General features: G+C 42.5%; 1 protein-coding gene across 6 annotated transcripts in view; it reads right to left on the bottom strand.

Moving 5' to 3' along the window:
• ENTPD6 (ectonucleoside triphosphate diphosphohydrolase 6) overlaps positions 1–17,166 on the bottom strand; it is a 36,530-nt gene extending 19,364 nt beyond the window's left edge. Inside the window, exons 1-6 of one of the 6 annotated variants that reach the window (XM_077335280.1) lie at positions 16,848–17,166; positions 10,287–10,594; positions 8,475–8,551; positions 5,961–6,104; positions 2,490–2,565; positions 1,099–1,134 (exon numbers count right to left, since the gene is read on the bottom strand). In XM_077335280.1, coding sequence (XP_077191395.1) covers positions 1,099–1,134; positions 2,490–2,565; positions 5,961–6,104; positions 8,475–8,551; positions 10,287–10,533 — 580 coding nt within the window. In that variant the 5' untranslated portion in view covers positions 10,534–10,594; positions 16,848–17,166. Of the gene's footprint in view, positions 1–1,098; positions 1,135–2,489; positions 2,566–4,887; positions 4,961–5,960; positions 6,105–8,474; positions 8,552–10,286; positions 10,595–11,167; positions 11,277–16,847 lie in introns of those variants that run through there. The other 5 variants (XM_077335271.1, XM_077335288.1, XM_077335265.1 and 2 more) reach the window with 5 other exon arrangements.
• Positions 17,167–19,594: the final 2,428 nt, after the last annotated feature.

The following is a 19,594-nucleotide window of genomic DNA, read 5'->3' as shown; positions in this document are numbered from 1 at the left end:
ATAGTTTTGGTCAACCCCTATCCTTCTAGTTTCCCAGAATTTGTCCCCCCATCTTTCAAAAACATTTCCAGGAATCTAAAAAGTAAAGCCACAATGGAAGAAACCTCTAACAAGTCCTTCCCCAATCCAAATCACCATCTACTCAGAGGAAAAACAAAGAATAAACAGGAAGAAAAACAGGAAGAAAAGACCTGGCGGAAGAGCTCCATCTTGCAGGCCCTGCGGAATGCCAAAAGTTCCTGCAGGACTTGCAGCTCTTCCGGGAGCTCATTCCACCAGGTAGAGGCCAGGACCACAAGGCCCTTGCCCTGGTCGAGGCCAAGCGTGCTTCCCTGGGGCTGGGTATGACCAATAAATTTGCTCCCACAGAGCATAAAGCTCTGCGGAGGGCATAGGGCAAAAGGCGGTCCCTAAGGTATGTGGGACCCAGACAGTGAAGGGCCTTAAAGGTAAGTACCAAAACTTTGAACTGGATCCGGGCAGCAACTGGAAGCCAATGCAGCTGCCTCAGCACAGGGTGGATGTGGACCCTCCAAGGTGTTCCTGAGAGGACCCTAACAGCCACATTCTGTACCAACTGCAACTTCCAGATGAAGCCCAAGGGCAGGCCCGCGTAGACCAAGTTACAGAAATCTATTCTGGAGGTGACTGTCGCATGGATCACTGTGGCCGAGTGTTCAGGGGTCAAGTAGGGCACTAGTAACCGAGCTTGGCGAAGATGGAAGAAAGCCTGGCTGGCTACTTTTTTGACCTGAGCCTCCAAAGTTAACGAGGCATCAAAGGTCACACCCAGGTTCCTGGCCTGAGATGCGATATATAGCACAGAGCATCAACCTGTGTGTCACTATACCCAATACAATGTATAATTCTAGTGTGAACGCTAGAGTTCTTTTGGGTATTATAAGGAGATTTTTAACTGGGCCTCCCAGAACTCTATTTAAATATAACAGGTTTTGAAAATTCAGACACTCCCTAAAAGTTTATTTGAAGTAATTCTGCTGGGTAGTTTTACAAAACAAGGACTATTTCGTTAAGAGTACTTCACTTATATAAGTATAAATTGCAAGTGTCAAATATACTATTCACGTATATACATACCACTTAAAAAGTTGACAGTGATCCATGCAGAGATACCTGGCAAGAAAAATTTTGAAGTTATGTCTATTTACACAAAGCAATATTTCTACCTTTATTGATAAAACTGAATAGTTAGATTTGTTCAATCAGGATTTCTCCAAATGGCATGAACGGGCAACAGAATTCCAGAGGAGATTTAGTTTACATTAGCACAAAGTGATGAGTGCTGGTAAACTAGTCACATATATGTACATGAGATCTAAACAAGCTGCATTTACCCGAGAAATAAACCTAGAACAGTGGACCCCAACCTTTTTGTCAATGGGGACCGGTTAACGCTTGAGAATTTTACTGAGGCCCGTGGGGGGGGGGGGTAGTCTTTTTCCGAGGGACGTCACCGCCTGAGCCCTTGCTCTACTTGCTTTCCCACCGGCGCCTCTGACTTCCCGCCGCCCGCTGGGGGGCACTACCAGCAGCAGCTGCCAAGGGGGAGCCCCAGCCTCACGGCGGCTGCTGGAAAACACCAAAGGTGAGCAGAGTGGCAGGGCAGCCCACAAGGCAGCAGCCAGGGAGGAGGATGAGGAGGCACCACAGCCCAGTACCGACTGATCCACCAACTGGTACCTGTCTCCGGACCGGGGGTTGGGGACCACAGTTCTAAAAGAAAACTCAAGGTGAATTTTTATGCATGGAGTTCCTCATCTGGCTCCAATAGTGCTTTCCCTCACACTTAACTCCCTCACACTAGGGTACCTTCTTTTCTCTGGAGTTGGGTTCTATTTGCATAGTGCACAGTAACCATAAATAACTGTCTAAATAAAACACGGTATAAACAGAAAGTATCACTTTTGTTGGATTTTGTCACCTATCCACAGTTACCCCATAACCCCCCAAAATACAGAGCATCACTGCCTCAGATACACTGTTCCATCTATACAATGTGGTTAAAAGCCACTGATGGACCCCTACTCCAGTTATGGAAACAACTGTGAATTCCAAAGGCAACCTGGGTGCTGTATGATAGCTGCTGCCTAGGAATAAGAACTAACAGTTACTAGCAGTATTAGCAGAACTCCTATTTGTAACGTGTCACCTTTACCTCTCTGACATTGTCTCCTCCCTATTCTTCAACCCTGCCAGTCTCTAAACTGCAAGTGCTCTGGAGCAGAGGGCATCTCTTTCTGGTTTTGTTACTTTGCAGGTAGCCAGAAACTATCAGGTATCATGTAAATGAATGACAGTTAAAATATAAAGGAAATTATCAACAGCAACAGCTGCCCTTGTTTCCCCAATAGGTCTGTCATCTATACAGAAATGTTTGAGCATTTGGGGGTAGGGAGATTTATTATTAATTAATTTAAATCTAGAATCAAAACAACTATATGAAATCACTTCAGAGATACTCAACTTACCTTCATCTGTTCCTTCCATGATGGAGACACAGTCATCCTTTACCAAGAATGGAGATGTCTGAAAAATTTGTTTTACCTAAAGTTAAACAAAAAAAAGCCATGTTGGATCAGGCTAGTGGCCCATTCAGTCCATACACGGTAGCCAAAACCAAGGTGCCATCCACTAGCAAAGCCAGACTCCAAAAGCCCTCTTACAATTGTCCCCCAAGTCCCCAAAATAGAGAGCATCACAGCCCCAAATATACTGTTCCATCTATACGTCGTGGTTAAAATCTGCTCCCTCTGCCCCCCAGTCAGCAAGCAGTTTATACTAGTAGCCACCATCACTTCCTGTGGCAGTGAATTCCACATGTGAATTACTCTTTTGGTGAACAAGTACTTCCTTTTATCTGTTTTCTATTGCTCATTCATTTCATTGAGTGCCCAAAAGTTCTTGTACTGTGAGAAGGGGAGAAAAGTATCTGCATGTCAGGAAGACATGTTCTGAGGCCTATAATGAGGATGCTCACACAAAACCTTTTGGCAATAAATCTGGTCACAGCTGGTCATCAAGGAAAGAGGCTCAGGCTGGTGTGCAGCCCCCTTTAAAAGGCTGCATGTCCCTGGTTTTCTGGACTCCTCTCACCACACGGTGCACAAGCCAGGTCGGGTGTGCTGGGCATAGTAGGTATGTCCGGCCACCCCCACTCCTGTTTCATGCCTGTTGCTATCCTCTTCCCCCCTCATGGCCTCCACTAACACAATCTGCAGCCTTGGGTGAGTTGTGGCCCTATTTCTTTCTCTACCTTCTCTATCTCTTGCCTAATTTTGTAAACCTCTATCATGTCACCCTGCAATTGTAATAGCTTGTCACTTGCAGGGATGCTTCCACGCTTGGGTGGAGATGGATGGGGCAATCAACTGGTCTCTCTAATTATTTCTTTTCACAACTGGGAAAGTATCTGCCATTAATTACTAACATGGACAGTTTTATTTCTCCAATGTTTTCGTAAATGCCAACTGAATTCAAAAGGACATTAGCTGTTTTAGCAAAGAATTATCATATGGCATAATATGGCATAATTTGGATACTATGGCACAGTTAGTAATTTGCCACTAATTTATCTTTTCTATATATCTGTACTGTCATGATTCTTGTTCCATTTTGTCTAAGGAAGTCTTCCTGTACACAAGAGCTCACACCTTGAATAAATCTTTTTTTTCTTAAAGGTGCTATTGGACTCAATTTTTGTTGTGCTACTTCAGACCAATATAGCTACCCACTTGAATCTACCCCTCAATTGTTGTTTCTCTAAGTTAAAGAGCCCTAACCTCTTAAGCCATTCTTCATAGAGCAGGTATTCCACCCTCTTAATCATTTTAATTGCCCTTTTCCAATGCTAATATCATTTTTGTGGTGCAGTGACCAGAACTATACACAGTATTCTAAATGAGGCCCCACCATAAATTTATAACAGGGCCATTATGTAATCCCCAGCACTTGCTTTTATTGCAGTCACTCATTGAGTTGATATCTTCAGTGAGTTACCTACCTCAACTCCAAGATCTCTCTACTGGTTGGTTAGTGCCAGTTCAGACCCCATCAGCTGTCAGGATTTTTGCCTCCAATGTGCATAACTTTGCACTTGTCCATTTTAAATCTCATTTGCCACATTGGCATCCACTTTCCCAGCCTTGACAGATCCCTCAGGAGCATCATACAGTCTTCCCTGGTTCTCACCGTCCTGAACAACTTAGTGTGATCCACACACTTAGCCACTTTACTGCTTACACCCAGTTTCAAATCATTAATGAACAAGTTAAAAAGCACCGGATCACATATTCCGACTGCTTATCACTTTCCACTCAGAAATCTACCCATTCATGCTCCTGTTAATTAATCCTGTTAATTAACCATTTTTTAATTCACAAGCAGATGTCCTCTTATCGCATGACTGCTGAATTTACTTAGGACCTTTGATTAAGGACTTTATCAAAACTTTCTGACATCTAGTTTTGCTTTTTACCGTAAAGGAATATGACAAAACACCTTTCCAGAGGATTACTGCATACAAGAAAGCTTACACAGGTGGAGTCATTCACCTATGTATCTTTGGCCCAGAGCTTTTATAGGCAAGAAGCAAAGTCTTGAATTGGACGGTGAAAATAAGGTGTAATAACAAATGGAGATGCTTCCGATACAGCATTGCTCCCTGTGGCTGCTTGAAGCTGCAGCCATATTTTGAACCAATTGTAATCTTCAAATTTACCTTTGTCATTGAAACTCAAAGAAGATTACAAAGAAAAGAAAAAATTCAATCACACAGCATAAGTGTATTCAAACTGTACTTAAAGAGAGTGTCCTCATAACATGCAATGTGATAATTAAGTTAGAAATACTAGATCAGGAAACACTCACAGATCATAAAGTTGATGAGGCAGAACAGGCAAGATCAAGATCAAAGATCAATGCAGTCAGGGAGATAACACATCTGAAAAGTTATGTAATAATACCAGAATAGCAGGAATCTGAAACAAACCTGTCCTATGAACAAAGCATAAGTACTAAACATGACATGTTAAACAATGCAAACGAGGTAATACGTAAGTAGAAAGTCAATGCAATTTCCTGTTACAATGTAGCCTTATTTCCTTTATAAAAAGGGTCTCACAAACAACCATGCTTTACATATTTTGCAAAATGCCAGGAGCACAGGAGGCTCCTTGATCTTTGAATGTGTGGCTCCGTTTCCAGCAGCAGTAATTTTGTTGTTAAATCCACCACCCTGTGCCAGAACTCCAGATGAACCCATGGGCTCAAAAAAGGTTGGGGACCCCTGCCTTAAATAACTGGGATATTTATGTCATCAGATGCTACAGTTGCAGACAAACTATTTTTTTCCTGCTGCATAGTATTAGAAAAGAGTACGTTGATTGGCACCTTAAGGACCAACAACATTTGTGGTAGGATACAAGCTTATGTGAGTCTTGTGTGAGCAGTGACTCACAAAAGCTCATATTCTCCTACAAATTTTGTTAGTCTTTAAAGTGTTACTGAACCCTGTTCTATTGCTACAAATACAGCTATCCATCTTTATGCTGCATAAATCTTCTTTTAAACCACATTCTGGGACTTGTCTTGCCTTTTTCAATTAGGACTGTACACTGTATCTTACCTGTACAACTACTGTTTTAAAATCTTCTAATATTTATACCGTGATCCATTAATCAATAAACTTCAAGAATAATATTGGATAGAAGGGTAGAACTGCATTGTGACCTGTAAAGATGCAGTTGACATTCTTAAATCATCCAAAGGCTAAGAGGGAGGCTAATGCACTACTTCTTGTTTCCTGGAGGTAAGGCGTTTTGGTCAGCATGTAGATGGGAGACTTCCTGGGAACCCTGTGTATGCTTCTGTAAGTACCATGGAAGGAAATTGGAACATGAAAATAACTAAATAATGATATTGTTGTTTTGAAGAAAAAGTACCTTATCCAGCAACTCATTGGCTTTTTCTCCTGGTAGTAGCCTTAAACCAGCTGTTGCTTTAAGGACTAAAGGGGTAGACCTCCATAATGCCATAGGAACAACTTCTTTAGCAACTGCAAGCAACTCATTTATTCCTTGAGCACTCTGAAGAGACAAAACAAAAACCACAGGTGCTTGTGCAGAGTAAAAATCCTCCCTCTTCCCATACAGACCCACCCAAAAGAACGAGTGCAGCAGAGGATACTAGTACAATCACAACCAATCACCTTCCTCCCCAGGGGCAGCCAAACATCCTTCCCAGCAACCAATCGCTGTCCTACTTCCAGCCCAACATAAATCCCTGCCAGGATGCCTTATAACCCGTTAGATAAACCTGCACGGGACTTTGTCTCAGACTTACAGTGTACTATATTGCACCTTGGTGGCAGCAGAAGCAAAAAGATGGCACATAGCACTAACTCCTAAGGGCAAAAAAAGGACTGGGAATCTGGCTGACCCAGTGGCTCATCTGCCTTCTCCATTTCTACTGCATGAGGTGCAGCCTCCCATGCCAGCTCCCACAACTGAGGCCAGAGGTGCATGTCTATGGCCCAAGTCAGCCCCTCCCAGCACCACAGCCCATGTCATCAGGACCATATTATGATTTTTGTAGGCCCTTCCTACTCTAATAATATAAATATTAAAATATTTGTTTATAACTTTAAATGCTTCACTTTTTCCTGTTTTAGGAAAACAATTGACTTTCATGGGCCCTAACATTTCACTTCTTCTTCAGTGTTTTTAATCAAGGTTACAAGCTAGTTTGGTTGCCCAGAGCTATTCTGAAAAAGTTATCTTACTCTTTAGATGGTTTCCATAAAGCTTGGGCTAGCAAAGTAAAAAATCTATGGGCCCCAACACAAATGCATATGCTTAGAATTACAATCAGATTAAAGTGGGCCTGGTGGAATGAGCTCCCGGAAGAACTGAGGGCCCTGTCAGAGCTTTCACAGTTCTGTAGATCCTGCAAGACAGAACTCTTCCTCCAAGTCTTTGGGTGAGGCCACAAGATTAGCTGGCTTCTCCATGGGATTAGATCCCTGCACTTATACCTGTGTATCCCATCTGGGGTGGCTGTGGAAGGGGGTTGAGAGAACTGCTTTACACCATAGAAGAAGAAGAAGAAGAAGAGTTGGTTCTTATATGCCGCTTTTCCCTACCCAAAGGAGGCTCAAAGCGGCTTACAGTCGCCTTCCCATTCCTCTCCCCACAACAGACACCCTGTGGGGTGGGTGAGGCTGAGAGAGCCCTGATATCACTGCCCGGTCAGAACAGTTTTATCAGTGCTGTGGCGAGCCCAAGGTCACCCAGCTGGTTGCATGTGGGGGAGTGCAGAATCGAACCCGGCATGCCAGATTAGAAGTCTGCACTCCTAACCACTACACCAAACTGGCTCTCCAGAATCATAGAATAATAGAGTTGGAAGGGACCTCGTGGTCATCTAGTCCAACCCCCTGCACTATGAAGGACACTGACAACCCTATCACTCATCCACTGTAACCTGCCACCCCCTCAAGCTTTCACAGAATCAGCCTCTCCGTCAGATGGCTATCTAGCCTCTGTTTAAACATTTCCAAAGATGGAGAACCCACCACCTCCCGAGGAAGCCTGTTCCTCTATTCCAGGGGTAGTCAACCTGTGGTCCTCCAGATGTTCATGGACTACAATTCCCATGAGCCCCTACCAGCAAACACTGGCAGGGGCTAATGGGAATTGTAGTCCATGAACATCTGGAGGACCACAGGTTGACTACCCCTGCTCTATTCCACCAATCTTGCTCCTTCTGTTTGGGGGGGAGGGGGGAGGGCTATTAGGGGGTTTTATGAGGTTGTATTGTTTTACCTTGTAACCCGCCATGACTCTTTTTTGAGATGTGGATCTATCTTTTTTAAGAAGATAGATTGATCTATCAATCCATCGATTGATCAAGTTAAATTGAAATCAATGGGCTTGCTTTCATATAACCATGCTTGGAATTGGGCTATAATTATGGCCTGGACTGTAATCCTATTACTCAGCACTTATGTCTTAAAATTACAATCATTTCTAACTCATAATGCTGGCCATCTGACATGCAGTACATCTAGAACATCACTATGCCCCACTCAGGGAACGGATTACTAAAACCTACAGCTCTTGTTGGTCTCTAAGGTGCTATTGGACTCAAATCTAACTATTCCACTGCAGACCAGCATGTATATCCACATGTGCAGGAAGCAGACCATTAACAGTTACCCGTTCATGCAATATGATTCTTAAGACAGTTGTTCTCACCACTCGTGTAGCATTTACATTGCAAGGCAACAGTTATAAATTCACAAGACTTAAGCATATTGTTCAGGTATCAAGAGTGCCAGCAATAGCAACTATTTAATATTATCTGGAAAAAGGCTAGCAGAACTGAATTGTTCAATTTACAGAGAAGAGAAAATGGGAAACGTGTGTGCCCTGCTAGAGATGTAAACTTCAATTTACCTCATCAACATTGTCAGCATATGCAGACAGACCTGGTTTCAACGCTCTGAAGGTTTCATCAATTACTTTAGGAGCTTCTGTTGGCAAACAAATCTAGTTTAAAAGAGTTAATCCACATACCATGTAGCAGTTTGCAAATTAAAATACAGAAAGAAACATTACCACTAAAAGATTAACATGAAACCCCACTGTACATTGTATTAACTACAATGCAGACAGCAATTCCAGAATTTGCTGTTTAGGATTACAATTTTTGTAGTGAATCTCAAGCCTGCAACGGCGAAGTATTTGAACCACAGTCTGTATAAGTGGATCACAAATTTATGTAGCGTGTTTCACCCATTATCACACCAGAATACTTGCATCTTTAGCTGACTTCAAGTTGGACGATTATGTATAGTAGCAGCTGTACCAGGCTGCCACCGATTCCTAGCAGCGGGGCAGCATGCCCTGGTGCACACAGTCTGCCTCGGGGCTGTGTGTGTGCAAGCACAACTCTCAGGCGCGTGGGTTCCATTGTGCCTCATGGCAGCAGCAAGGGAGGTGGGGAGGCATGGGGATCCCACCACACGATGGCGGGAGAGTGGCATGCAGATATCCCACAATTCCTGGGGGATACAAATGCCAGGTTCGGCTCCACAGCAACGTGAAATCGAATGAGGCATGTTGTGTCCCTGAAGGGACACTGTGGGGGGGGGGGGCACAGACCTGGCCTCCAATGGCTGCCAGGGCATGAAAGGAAATGGGGAAGATTCTGCATTCACTTGCCACAGGCCATCAGAGGCCCTACTGTGGGCCGGGGCTGGGAGGGGGCCCGGATGGCATCATGCATAAGTGGAGATTAGCTTTGTTGTCATGCAGGCTCCAGCCCATCCTTCCCTGTCTTGGTGTTGCAACAAATAGCAACTGAAGAGAACACTATAAGCTTTTTCTAACACACATGAAATTCAGTCTTGATATAGAATAAAACTATAGCTGAGAGTGGTGGTCCTTTATATCTTAGAAGGTGGGCTCCAAAAAGAAACACTTTAGAAACACTGGTTGGGGTGACACCAAACAGATTTCTCTTGACCACCCAGCAAAACTTCAGAATTTGTTTTTAGACAAGAGAGCATTGTACAGTATAGGGAAGACCCCTGTGGGTCAAAATCCGTTTGGTCTGTTGTTCATGTGCAGCTAGATATGTATTGTTTTTACTTTGTTTTTAATATATTATTGGTGCACTTTATTAAATATTTGTAATAATTTTTAAATATTGTTTTAATATTGTTTTGCAGCTCAACTTTTGAGTTCCTGACTAAAATCAATGTTGTAATATCACGCAAGTAACCTTAGCCTTCAGGTACTTTAACAGATGTGGAATAGTTGGGCTTGTTGACTAACAAATGGATTATACACAAAGAGAATAATGCAAGTAGAAAGGCTTGAATGCTTGTTTTCAGGCTACATTGATAATTGGCTTTCACCCCTTCCTTCGATTCAACCAAAAAACATTTGAAATATTTTATAATATGTGACTGCCGTTTTGTTCTTAGGAATTACAACTCAACAAAGCGGGGAGAGTTATAGAATAGAATGCCATCTTTTTATTGTAATAATGGGTATTTATGAGGTTTTATGTGATTTTACTGTGATTTTATATTTTATTGTGAACCACCGTGAGACCTTTTGGCGAACAGCGGTATATAAATCCAACTTAAAACAAACAAACAAACAAACAAACAAACGAGCATCAAAACTAGACAGAGAATTCATATCTTGGCACTTATTAGTATTATGCAAGAAAGTTTAAAACAAAGTAGTTTGATCTACCTTTTGGGTTTTGTGTAAGTTTGTATACGTGTATTCGAGTTCCAGTGCTTCCAGCATCAAACATAATTCCATAAAGGACCTCCTGATCAATTCCCGATCGTCCACTATTGAGTTGGTTTTCCAAATCAACCACTGCACGTTCTGTTGTTTCCAGTACTAGTCTGAGGCCGGTCCATTTCACGTAAGCAACAATAATAATCGCACTTCCAAAAACCCCAAAAGCATAATATAATTTTGGTATCTTCATGGCTTGCTTTAATCACTTCGCTTTCTCTTTTCACTTCAGCCTGGAGCTGCCTGTGACACATCTACATTTAAAAATAAAGAATATAATCAGTCACACATTAAAGAAGCACCAATTAAAAAAAAAGAATAAACAAAAGAATGCGGATCTGATGTAAAATGGAAGAACTTTTATAGTCTTTCTTGCTTTTTAAAATGTTTTCCAAGAAGATATTTGTCAGGCTGCAGTGGTTGACAGTTTCTGCTCGTTAGCAGAAAATTACCAGAACAAACTAGAACATAAATAATTACAGAAAAAAATACTCAATGATAGGTGATTAATGTAAAAACATGAAACAAGCATTCATTTTGCATTAAGTATTAGATGATGATGAAGTTATCCGTTCAGTCGTGTCCGATCCTTGGCGATTCTATAGTATTAGAGATTGGCGTCAATCAGAATTTTAGCAGACAGGAGGCAATAAATCCATAAACACCATCTTGTTAGATGCTGAAAAGGGTTATGTAGGGTTTCATTGTATTTTGTAAGTTTTAAATCTGCATGTATAAGCTGCCTCAAGCAATGAGGAATGCAGGGTATAAATATTACAACAAACAGATAAACTTGTGTATGAAGTTCATTTGCAATAATACAGTACCAATCACACCACTTCAGTATTCCAGTCGCACCACTTCAGTGTTCCTGGGCACACTTGATCAATCCTCTGTACTCCTGACTTGCAATGTGGTGAGATTCTAACAAAAGCAATTATATTTGAATATTTATACTCCTTGATTGTGTGGGATCACTTCTAACTGATTAACATGTTCACTCTTTGATACTGTTTAATCCTCCCCAGCAATATCCTTAGGCAAGAACAAACCCTAAAGAAATTTTATTGTGTTCCTAATGGGTTTTACATGGGGAGGCAGATGTTGACCTTTTCTTTATCTTAGTTCTTGGTGTCTTGCCTAGTTTGTGCCTGGAACGAGACATACAGGCTACACTTGCTTTCATGTTAGAACCAAGACATTGCAAGCATGCTGACCAACACCTAAGCCTAAAAAGAGAAGCCTACTTAATCTCAATTTAAAAGTAGCAAGAGTTAGCTTTTGTTTTTAAAAGTTATTCTAAAATAACACGAATACAGGTGAAAGACTGAGGCCATGATTTGGAACAGATTAATTTAGTGTATTGGAACAAAAAAAAGCAGCACAGAACAAGGATTTGGAAAGCAGGGACTGGTGGAAGTTGCCAGTTTAGTTTGGTTTCAATTCACCGAGAGGAAGAATAATACAGAATAGTCACGTTGAGGTTTGATACAAAGAGAATTCTGTTATGGCAAACAAGTGACAGAAATCCATCAACTAATTGAAAATGGAATTATCTAAAAACTTGATGGGGGGGGATCAATCAAAATTGTGCAGGATACTTACAGGCCGTATTTAGATCTCTAGTTTGCATCTCAATTCCATATATATTCTATATATTCCAGCAAAACAGAATAGATTTTCATAACATTTCTTAACATTTCCTCTATCCTCCTTAACTTAACTCTGAGTTATGCCCTATAAAAGATCTACTGTTAGGTGTACAAATAGTGAAAGGAAAAGCAAATTTACTTTAACAAGGAAGCAACGGTCAAAGATTGTTTATCAAGGAGTCAATGAAGCTGTTTAGATAACTATATCACTTAAGGAACTAAATTCCTGTTTGGCTCTAAGTCAAACTTGTGGAGCAACTGGCATGACGTCAATAGTATCAGCATGCCAACACATAGGCCCTAAATGAATTCAGATGCATAGCAGGACTTAAGCCTAAGGCTCTTTCCACAAGTGACTACTATATCAATTTTTGCAAGAGCCTCTTATGGCACAGAGTGGTAAGGCAGCAGACATGCAGTCTGAAAGCTCTGCCCATGAGGCTGGGAGTTCAATCCCAGCAGCTGGCTCAAGGTTGACTCAGCCTTCCATCCTTTTGAGGTTGGTAAAATGAGTACCCAGCTTGCTGGGCGGGTAAAACGGTAATGACTGGGGAAGGCACTGGCAAACCACCCCGTATTGAGTCTGCCATGAAAACGCTGGAGGGCGTCACCCCAAGGGTCAGATATGACTCGGTGCTTGCACAGGGGATACCTTTACCTTTTATATATTAAATTTAAACACAAGAACCTACATTAGCTTGAATGAAGCTTCAGAAGCTTCTGGTCTTTGTGTTACACTAAGCAAGTGACTCATTCCAATTTTTAGCTCTAATTGGGAAAATGCATCCCTATTAGAAAGAAAGTAACAACAAAACGGGTAACCTTCCCATTTTCAATTCACACTATCACATTAAGAAACTTACCATGCAATAGTTATACCATGGGCTGCCACATGGCTTCCCAATGCACAAAATGGCCCTGTATTGTTACTTCCTCTCATTTTCTTCACAAAACATATCATGCATCATGAAATTTGTTGCATTGCATTCCCAGTCCTCTCTGTTACATCAGCTGATGCTCACTGGTTCAGGGAAACTTATAACATAATTATGTCACATCATGTACTAATTTAAGATACTTGTATCTCCTCTCTCAGTAAATTCACAGAAATGCTTACAAGAAACAGAAATTTACAATAATAGAAGCATAAATAATACTTATTAAGAGCCAGCTTGATGTGGTGGTTAAGAAGAAGAGTTAGTTCCTGTATGCCACTTTTCCGTACCTGGAAGAGTCTCAAAGTGGCTTACAATCTCCTTTCCTTTCCTCTCCCCACAACAGACACCCTGTGAGGTAGGTGAGGCTGAGAGAGCCCTGATATCACTGCTTGGTCAGAACAGCTTTATCAGTGCTGTGGTGATCCCAAGGTCTAATAGAAATGCACACACAAGACGTACAAAAGAAATTCGACCCTATTCTGAGGCAATATATTTTAGATGACAGGTTTTTATGCCTTAACAAATGAGAAAGATACTATTTGAATTTTTCATCTCAGACACAAGTGTCATTGGCTAGCCCAGGTGGCACACAGACAAAAGAGAGAGTCCATTTCAATTCTATACGCACTAAAATTAGACAAGGGCTTTAGCCGAGACGCTATCTTCAGAAACACATAGGTTGACCTCAAGTTCGCATCAATAATTATGTGTATGCCAACAAACCAAGCTTGTATCAGTATTTTATCATTCACCATTGAAGCTGTCACATGTTTAAACTGCAAGAGCAATAATATCTTCAAAAGTATGAAAACACAAACTATATACTTAAAGATACTGAGAAAGCAGTGACATCATGAATATATTCATATCTATCCATCCATCCATGGAACACACAACTATATGCCATGAATCTTTTTAAAGAATTATTCTGATGTGCTTTTGACTAATAATATTATATTGTAAGACATAGTTGGCTTGTGGGTATTGTAATATTTGATTTCATTTATAGTTCCTACAGTTTTAGGGATGGCATTCCATTGCTGTTATATATATTTATTATTGGATATATATTTATATGATGCTACTTTAATAACTGTCTTAATTGATGCAATTATATATTGTTGTAAACTAAAGGTAAAGGTATCACCTGTGCAAGCACCGAGTCATATCTGACCCTTGGGCTGATGCTCTCTAGCGTGTTCATGGCAGACTCAATACGGGTGGTTTGCCAGTGCCTTCCCCAGTCATGACCGTTTACCCCCCCCCCCCCAGCAAGCTGGGTACTCATTTTACCGACCTCGGAAGGATGGAAGGCTGAGTCGACCTTGACCCGGCTGCTGGGATTGAACTCCCAGCCTCATGGGCAGAGCTTTCAGACTGCATGTCTGCTGCCTTACCACTCTGCGCCAAACTACTAGCTATTAATTGAAGAGAAGCAGTATAAAAATCGAAAGAAATAAAAAAGAGCCTCACAGAATAAAACCAAAGGTCTGTCTAGTCCAACACTCAGATACTTCTAGAAAGCCGGCTCCAGCAATATGTGGACCGAGAACTTCCCGAAGTACAGGCAGGATTTCGAAGAGGCAGAGGAACTAGAGATCAAATTGCCAACATACGCTGGATCATGGAGAAAGCTAGGGAGTACCAGAAGAACGTCTACTTCTGCTTCATTGACTATGCTAAAGCCTTTGATTGCGTGGAGCACAACAAATTGTGGCAAGTTCTTAAAGAGATGGGAATACCAGAGCATCTTATTTGTCTCTTGAGAAATTTATATGCAGGTCAAGAAGCAACAGTGAGAACCGGGCATGGAATCACTGATTGGTTCAAAATTGAGAAAGGAGTTCGGCAAGGCTGTATACTGTCGCCTTGCCTATTTAACTTGTATGCGGAGCACATCATGAGAAAGGCGGGGTTAGAGGAGTCACAAATTGGGATCAAGATTGCAGGGAGAAATATCAACAACCTCAGATATGCAGATGATACTACACTAATGGCAGAAAGTGAAGAGGAACTAAAGAGCCTGTTGATGCGGGTCAAGGAGGAGAGTGCAAAAGTTGGCTTGAAACATAACATCTAGAAAACGAAGATCATGGCATCCGGCCCTCTCAATTCCTGGCAAATAGATGGGGAAGAAATTGAGGTAGTGGCAGATTTTATTTTCCTGGGCTCCAAGATCACTGCAGATGGGGACTGCAGCAAAGAAATTAAAAGACGCTTGCTCCTGGGGAGGAAAGCTATGGCAAATATAGACAGCATCCTAAAAAGCAGAGACATCACCCTGCCAACAAAAGTGCGTTTAGTCAAGGCTATGGTATTCCCAGTTGCAATGTATGGCTGCAAAAGTTGGACCATAAGGAAGGTCGAGCGTCAAAGAATTGAGGCTTTTGAACTCTGGTGCTGGAGAAGACTCTTGCGAGTCCCTTGGACTGCAAGGCAAACAAACGGGTCAGTCCTAGAGGAGATCAGCCCTGACTGCTCCTTAGAAGGCCAGATCCTGAAGATGAAACTCAAATACTTTGGCCACCTCATGAGAAGGAATGACTCCCTGGAGAAGAGCCTAATGCTGGGAGCGATCGAGGGCAAAAGAAGAAGGGGACGACAGAGAATGAGGTGGCTGGATGAAGTCACTGAAGCAGTCGATGCAAGCTTAAATGGACTCCGGAGAATGGTAGAGGACAGGAAGGCCTGGAGGATCATTGTCCATGGGGTCGCGATGGGTCGGACACGACTTCGCACCTAACAACAACAACACAACCCTCCTGCTGCCAGTTACCCCAAACAACTGGCAGTGAATAAAAAATGCTGCCCAGCACAAGTTCAATATAGCCATAACAGTAATTGACAGAGCTTCCATTCATGAAATTGGTCTTCCAAAAACCATTCAAGCCTGTGGGTAAGGCGACTGAAAGAGGCAGTTTCCTTAAGGTGATTATGAATTGTGTCACTTGGAATTTCCATTCATCCGATCTGAACATCTACTGCAAAAGCAATTTAACTGGGGTGAAGTTCTATCAATTCATATTCTCTGCATCATGCATTATTTGACTGAACTATAACGTCTAAACCTATGCTCTTGACAGCCTTTTGCATATTAACTCCACTCTAAACCACTAGAATTCAATGGCAGGCTTTAAACTGAAGTTTCACAGGTTATCTTTTCACAAGATAAATTCCAGAGGAGTTGTCACCACAGTCTGGGGTGGCAAAATCAAACAGAAATCTAGTGGAATAAGTTATTTCAGGTGCCGCTAGATTTCTGGATATGAACGAAGCGTAAACTTTCTGTCTCACATTCATAACCCATGTCTCTGATTATTTCCCTTTGCAGACATATGCCCAATTTAAAGGTTTTATAATTCTACATATTCCTACCAGTTGAACATTTAACTACCTGAGTGTAGAAAATATTACACAACAACATGGTTCTTTTGTCTATAGGCCAGCTCTTTTCTCTTCCTTTTGCTGTCCTCCTGAAGCCTGCTTATAGCCCTGGTGGGTTTTCATGGCAAGAGAGTTAGTGGGCCGGTTTGCCATTGCCTGCCTCTCAGTAAAGATGCCAGGCTTCCCTGGGGGTCTCCCATTCCAAGTATGAGCCCCGGCCAAACCGGCTTGGCTCCTGAAGGTCAGCTTAAGGTAACTGCACGCCAGTCCACGAAAACAAATCTTCCGGGCGACAAGCCTCCTTTCTTTCCGTGTGCCTGTTTCTCTGCTTTTCACAATGGACCCACGCGGCTTAAGCATTCCCTCCCCACTCACCCAGAACCCAGCCGTGCACCCGACTGCTCACAGGCAAGTCCCAAACAGGACTGCACCGAAATCAGCCTGCAGAGTCGAGAGTGGCGAGGTAAAAAGGTGATCTATAAATAAATATAAATAAATAAATAGGTAGCACTGGCTGACGCCTCGGGCCCCACCTGAATACCCGCCTAACAGCGTCGCGTGGACGCCTGCACGCATCCCTTGACCCCGACCCCGGCTTCTCCGCTTCCGGAGCCCCCAGAGCACGGCGGGGATACGAAGTCGCGCCTACCGCCCTGGCTCTCCTCCAACGCTGGCGGCGGCGGCGACGGGGGCGGCGTTGCCCTCGCGCTCATCCCTGACGCCTCTCGACAAACCTCGCCGGCCTCCCGCCCCAGCCTCCGCTGCCCATCGCCGCCGTCCTCGGGAGGCCTCTGTCCAAGGGTGGCCTTCGCCCGTCTCCCGCCTGCAGAGGCCGCTGGGGGGCGGAGCGGGACAGGCCCGGCGGCGTTGCGCGTGCGTCGAGCCCGCCCGCTCTCTTTTCTGTCGCTGCAGGCCCTGCTTAGCGGGGTTGGTCCTTTCCTTCCCAGCGAGGCGGAGCTGCAGTCCTGTTGGTCTGTGAGCGCAGCTATTCTCAACGGAGGCCGTATGGCTCCTCGGGGGCACATGTAAGAAAGGGAACCCAAAGGGTGTTTGTGGGGCTGTGGTAGCGACCGACAAAATACTCCTTTTGTAATGTACGACATCATTAGCTGCTAGGAAGTTTGATTCGAGTGGGTAGCCGTGTTGCTCATAAGTAGCAGAACAAATTTGGCACCTTTGTCCAGTGACACCTTTAAGACCAACTAAGTTTATTTAATGTGTGCACGCACAATAGCATGGATTGAGAGTAATCAGTTCATACAGCATAATGAAAATGATTAACAGATTCCAGAGATAAATAGGAAAAAACAGCAATTTCCAGAGATAACTAGGAAATCTCTGGAATCTGTTAACCATTTTCATTATGCTGTAAATTTACCCTTACACTTGCCTAGAAGTATGAACTAATTACTTCCATGATATTGTATCTGAGGAAGTGTGCATGCACAAGAAAGCTCAAACCTAAAATATAAATTTGTTGGTCTTAAAGGTGCCACTGTATTCCAGATGTGTTCTGCTGCTAGGAAGTTTGACTTTAACAAAGGAAAGAAAAAGAAATTAATTCAATTGTGTGTGTTTGAATCAATGCATTCAAGGGGAAAGAGGAGCATACATGCTTCTCTTGGTCAAATGTCCTAGAAGTCTGCCTCATATATGACAAGGTATGTCCAGTATAGCGTAGGTCATTTGTAGCTTCGGCCTTCTTAAACCCAGCTGATTGCGCAAATGGCCAGCCTGCTGTATGGGGCTCTGGAAACTGAAAAGAATTCTTGAAGGGCTGTGTACCAAAAATGGTTGACAATGGCTGTGTTAGAGCACACAACAAGCAGCCGCAGCATAATATGTTCTTAAAGAAAAACTGGAGATTATAATAAGTTAGTTAGCTTTTGCGTCTCGCAGCACTGCTCCTCAGGCTGAGAGATGAGGAAATTATGTTGCCTGTAAAAGGACAGAGCAGAGGGCCACATGCAATATGGGTTGGGGATTTATTTGCTTAAGCCAGAAGATCTCCACCAGGTTATATAAAAATTACTGGAACCATAAAATCCCAACTGGTAACAGGTAGGACCTTCAAAGGTTGAATGTCTGTATTATTGTTAAAATTATGTTACTTTTATTGTGCACAATAAAAAAACAGCTTTAGGAACATACATCCAGCCCATAGGCTATTGCAAATCAAGTATGCTATGCACTATGCAAATCAATAGACCGATGCATTCCGGCCCTTCTAGTGCCTTCTTCAAAGGTCTGGTTTTAACACACACTAGTTCTTAACGCACGTAAACTATGTATAACGGCCAATAAAAGCTCCAAAGTAAGAGCTGTAAAGTTTCAAGCCTTTTTATTTAGAAGTGAGAGCAATAGTTCTATATCCTGGGAAGAACATTTTCAATTACCGCAAGTTAACTTTCTCTGCAAACCTATAGTTGTTCAGTGTATTAAGGTTTCCACTGCCTATCAAATTACACTTTTATTTTTCTACTGTTCTGCTAACGACAACCACAAAAACCATAAAAACAAAAACACTTTCAAATAAATAGGAACACAATTAAGATCCATTAAGGCCCTCTATTAAGTTTACTTTGGACACATCATGCAATCAGACTCGTTAGAAAAATCATTAATGCTCGAGATGGTCAGCAGCAAAAGGAAACATGGTTGCCAAAGGATCCGCTGGCTCAACACAGTCAAAACCCATATAGGGATGACCATGAACCAACTAAAAGAAGCAGTCATTGACAGAAACATATGGTGAAAACTTTCCTATAGAATCGCCAAGGGTTGGACACAACTGAACAGATAACATCATCATTAAGTTTAGTAGGGGGTACAGTAGGATTTTATACTGTTGGGAAATGTTGCTGTTTTACTTGTGCCATATTGGGGTTTTATTGCAAACTGCCATGAGCCAGCTTGGTTGAGGAGTGGCAGTTAAGAAATCAATCAGATAATAGAAATAAAAATAAAGGTAAAGGTAAAGGTAAAGGTATCCCCTGTGCAAGCACCGGGTCATGTCTGACCCTTGGGGTGACGCCCTCCAGCGTTTTCATGGCAGACTCAATACGGGGTGGTTTGCCAGTGCCTTCCCCAGTCATTACCGTTTACCCCCCAGCAAGCTGGGTACTCATTTTACCGACCTCGGAAGGATGGAAGGCTGAGTCAACCTTGAAAATAAAGTTACTAACTAGTTAATTGACTGCTTACTGGATACTTCTTGTAGCATAGTGACATCTAGTGGATGTACTGTGGAAACCTCTTGTGTGTGAGTAGACTTGTTCAA

This window comes from Paroedura picta, chromosome 1, assembly GCF_049243985.1.
Source record: "Paroedura picta isolate Pp20150507F chromosome 1, Ppicta_v3.0, whole genome shotgun sequence".
Taxonomy (NCBI): domain Eukaryota; kingdom Metazoa; phylum Chordata; class Lepidosauria; order Squamata; family Gekkonidae; genus Paroedura; species Paroedura picta.
This window is presented reverse-complemented; position numbering and strand designations above follow the sequence as displayed.